At 45.6% G+C, this 4473-nt stretch overlaps 1 protein-coding gene across 1 annotated transcript in view; it reads right to left on the reverse strand.

Moving 5' to 3' along the window:
• The window catches only part of POLR3B (polymerase (RNA) III (DNA directed) polypeptide B), a 184867-nt gene extending 180947 nt beyond the window's left edge, over positions 1-3920 (reverse strand). The window contains exon 1 of the mRNA XM_006865254.1: positions 3798-3920. Within this exon, the coding sequence (XP_006865316.1) occupies positions 3798-3869 (72 nt within the window). The 5' untranslated portion in view covers positions 3870-3920. The remainder of the gene's footprint in view (positions 1-3797) is intronic.
• Positions 3921-4473: the final 553 nt, after the last annotated feature.

A 4473-nucleotide genomic window follows, 5' to 3' on the forward strand; every position in this document is an offset into this window, starting at 1 on the left:
TCAGGTGGGATATATTCAAGGTCATAGTTTGACTCTTGTGGACTTGTTTTCATTTTCTTCAGCTTCAGTTTGAATTTGCATATGAGCAACTGATGGTCTGTTCCACAATCTGCCCCTGGCCGTGTTTTGACTGATGACATAGAACTTTTCCATCGTCTCTGTCCACAGATGTAGTCAATTTGATTTCTGTGTATTCCATCTGATGAGGTCCATATGTATAATCTTCTCTTATGCTGTCTAAAGAAGGTATTTGAAGTGAACAAATCATTGATTTTGCAGAATTCTATCCTGTGACCTCCAGCATTTCTATCACCAATGCCGTATTTTCCAACTACTGATCCTTCCTCTTGTTCCCAAACTTTGCATTCCAATCTCCAGTAACTACCAATATATCTTTTTTGCATGTTTGATCACTTTCAGATTGATAAAGTTGGTAGAATTCTTCAATTTCATCCTCACTGGCTTTCGTGGTTGGTACGTAAATTTGAATAATAGTGGTATTAACTGGTCTTCCCTGTAAGCACACAGTCAGTGTTGTACCTCATGACTGATCTGGATATGTTCTTTTTGACAATGAATGCAACACCATTCCTCTTCAGTTTGTCATTCCCGGCATAGTAAACCATGTGGTTGTCAGACAAAAAATAGCCAATACCAGTCCATTTCAGCTCACTAATGCCTATGATATCAATGTTTATGAGTTCCATTTCATTTTTGACAATTTTCAGTTTTCCTAGATTCATATTTCATATAGTACCTGTTCTGATTATTAATGGATGTTTACAGCTGTTTCTCTTCACTTTGAGTTGTGCCCCATCAGCAAATGAAGGTCCCGCACGCAGGCTTTTCTCCCACAGGATTTACTCCATTCGCATCATCATGGTCAACTCTACTTTGAAGAGGCAGCCCTTCCCCAGTCGCATTTTGAGTGCCTTCCAACCTGAGGGGCTCATTTTCCGGCACTGTATCTGACAGTGTTTCTCTGCTATTCATAAGGTTTTCAGTGACTAAACATTCAGAAGTAGTTCATCACTCCTTCTTCCTAGTCTGTCTTCGTCTGGAAGCACATCTGAAACCTGTCTACCATGTGTGACCCTGCTGGTATTTAAAATACCGGTGGCATAGCTTTCAGAATCACAGCAACTCATAAGCCACCAGAGTACGACAAACTGACAGACGAGTGGTAGCATAAAGATGTAGCGCCTCAGAAATCCTACACAGGTTTACTGTGAGTCAGAACCGACTCAACAGCACACAGTAGCAGCAGCAGAGGCTTCTTTCTTCAGGTCTCTGAAGAAGTCACCCAGTCAGCAGTTGAAGAGGAAAACTCTGGAATCACACTGCCTGGGCCCAAATTCCAGATCAACCACTACTAGCATGCACCTTCTACACTGGTTTGCCAACTACTCCCTCCCCAAGATGTATTTTTGTAAACACCCTATGCTAATTCTTTTTGTACAGGAATGTTATTAGTGCAAAAATATGGTACTTAACCTCTTTGGGCCTCAAAATCTTCAGTGGCAAAATGGGGGTTGAAAATAATACTTATAGCATAATCGTGGTATGGTGTTGTAAGATCAGCACTGGACTGTGAACCACAAGATCAGCGGTTCAAACCCACCAGCTGCTCCTCGGAAACCCTATACGGGGTCACTATGAGTCTGCAGCACTAACAACCCATGTTAAGAGTAAACAGTGCTGGGCCCATAAACGCACAAGAAAATTAGCCTGTCTGCACCCATAAAGATTTAGTCTCACTTTGCAGTCCAGGCGCAGAGGTTCCTGGGACCATTAAAGAAGACCCTACCCAGAGAAACAGTGACGCCAGAGATGAAGGTAGAGATGATGACGTGGAGAGATGGAGCAGCTGGGGACTCTAGACCCAGAGAGGGAGAGAGGCTGTGTGCTGATGACACATACTTGACACAGACTTGCAGGGTATACCCTTTGGTTGTTTGATGATGCATGGAGGGGATTGTAATCATGGCAATAAAACCAAATACAATAGGATGAATGTAAAGCTGGTGTTCTCCCCTAGAAACTATCACATAATTCACAATAAAAACTAAAAAAAAAAAAGATTTACAGTCTCAGAATCCCAGAATTGGGTCACTGTGCGTCAGAATCAATTCAGTGAGAGTAGGTTCAGTGTTTTTTGAAGTGGTATGTTGTTGTTAAGGAGCTCTGGTAGTGTAGTGGTTACCAATCGGGCTGCGAACCTCAAGGTCAGTGGTTCAAAACTACCAGCTGATCCGCAGGAGAAAGATCAGGCTTTCTACTCCCGTAAAGATTTACACCCTCGGAAGCCCTGTACAGAGCTGCTATAGGTTGGAACCGACTCGACGGCACTTAACAACAACATGTTGTTGTTAAGAGCCATCGAGTTTCTAAACAGCAGCTGGCGAGTCTGAACCACAGACCCTGAGGTTCAAACCAACCTTGCAGTTCAGTGCTTTATCCCATAACGCCACAGGAATATGGCACAAACTGTAAGTGCTCAGTAAATTATTGAAGTGCCCTAGAGCAGTTGCTACTCATAGCCACCCTGTGTTGGATTTCCAAGGAGTGGCTGGAGAGTTTGAACCACTGACCTTGCGGTTAGCAGTCTAGTGCTTAACTTACACCTATTAACACTAAACCTTCAAGAGTTAAAAGTCTAGTAGTGCCTGATATCAAATGAGCTTTGGTAGCGCAGTGGTTACGAATCTGGCTGCTAACCTCCAGGTCGGCAGTTCGTTCAAAACTACCAGCTGTTCCGAGGGAGAAAGACGAGGTGTTCTGCTCCGGTTAAGATTTACAGCCTCGGAAACTCACTAAGAGTTAGAACCGACTCCACCGGGACTTAACATCACCTGTAGGCATTCACAGAATGTGACTGATTATATAATTAGACTTCATCGACATCATTATAAGGTGGTCTTTACCAGTAATAATTACCCTGATTATGTAACTCTCCTACTTAAATCCTTCAATTGCATCTCAATGCTCCCAGGATAAAACTCAAGCTCCTGCCTAGCAAAGCCTTTCATAATGAAGTTCCTTCTCTATCCTTTGTCTTTCATCTCTTCTCTTGTTTTCTTCATTCTAGTACTGGATTTTATTTCCTCAACAACACGATCATTCTGCCCCGAAGGTTTCAAGTGTGCTCTTCCCTCTATGGTTAATCTCTTCCTTATCTTCTCCAGCCTCATTTCTCCACTTTCCCATTCCATACCAACCAAATATATTTCCAGAAAATAAAACGTCAATCGCTGGACTTCACTAGACAGCTTCTTAAGGGGAGTTTACCCGTAACTTCTGAGAAAGTGATGAGTTACGGGACTTCTGCCCAGAAAAACAAACACACGCGGGCAAATTTTACTCAAGGAGTATCAAATACCAGCCCAAACGTGAACTAGAGGTGAACGGCGAGGTTTCTCGCCTAGGATTCAGAGGATTTGGTTGGATCGCCATACCTAGTTGTGAAAGCTAGTGAAGGCGGTCAGCACTCCCTCGGCCTCAGGGCGCTCTAAGGCCGAGAAGGTGTAATACGTGCCCTACGTGTAATGCGTGTAAGAAGGCCAATCCTCCCCGAGACCCCGTTTCCCAAGCCCGGCGGCTGCACATAACTCTCCTGGGCTCGGCCCTTCCACGTGCAGGGTTCCACCCGCACGCCAAGAGACCAGGACTCGCGGGCCTGTGAGCATGCGCAGAAGCCGCCGCCACCCCTCATCCCCCATCAGCGGCGACAGCTCTCAGGGCAACGCCTCCTCAGTACGGATCCCGGCCCCTTCCGCTCCTGCCTGCCCGGCGCTCACCTCAACTGTAGGGATGGGAGCAGCAAGCTGCTCGGGGGTCAGGTTCCCAAACTCCTCCGCGAGCACGTCCATTTGCTCACTTTGTTCACGACGAAAGAAGCAGCAGACAGAACCCTCACACCCGCCGTCGCCACTCCATATAAACTACAGCACGCGTGGAGAGCGGTGCGCGGAAGCCTAAACGGTCCCGCAGCGCAGCTTCATCAGGGGCGCGAAGAGAAAGGTTCCGCCTGCTCCCGGCCCGAACCCGCGGTGGAACCCGGATGTGGCTGAGACGGATCCGGGGAGAACTGCGCCCCCTGGTGTCATTCCTGGATAATCCAACCCCTAGCCAAAAAATTCCTTTGTCAATGATAATGTTGAGTTTGTTCTGATTTACAGCGACCCTGTATAGGAGCAGCTACTAGATTTGAATTGCAACCTTGTGGTTAGCAGTCAAGTGCTTAGCCTATAGCAACAAACAAGCATCTTGACTGTCATTTTTAAAATAATTCAAAGAAAAGTGTAAACGGATAATTTGCACAACTTGGGCCAACAAGGCAGATGTATTTAATTCATATGAAACTGCGTTGTATGAAAAAATAGGAAACTTGGCAAATGCCACTTAATAACGGATTGGTTACATAAATTGTACTCACCACGTGTGGTGGTTATGTGCCGTGGAGTCGGTTCCGAC

This window comes from Chrysochloris asiatica, unplaced genomic scaffold, assembly GCF_000296735.1.
Source record: "Chrysochloris asiatica unplaced genomic scaffold, ChrAsi1.0 scaffold00076, whole genome shotgun sequence".
Classification (NCBI taxonomy): domain Eukaryota; kingdom Metazoa; phylum Chordata; class Mammalia; order Afrosoricida; family Chrysochloridae; genus Chrysochloris; species Chrysochloris asiatica.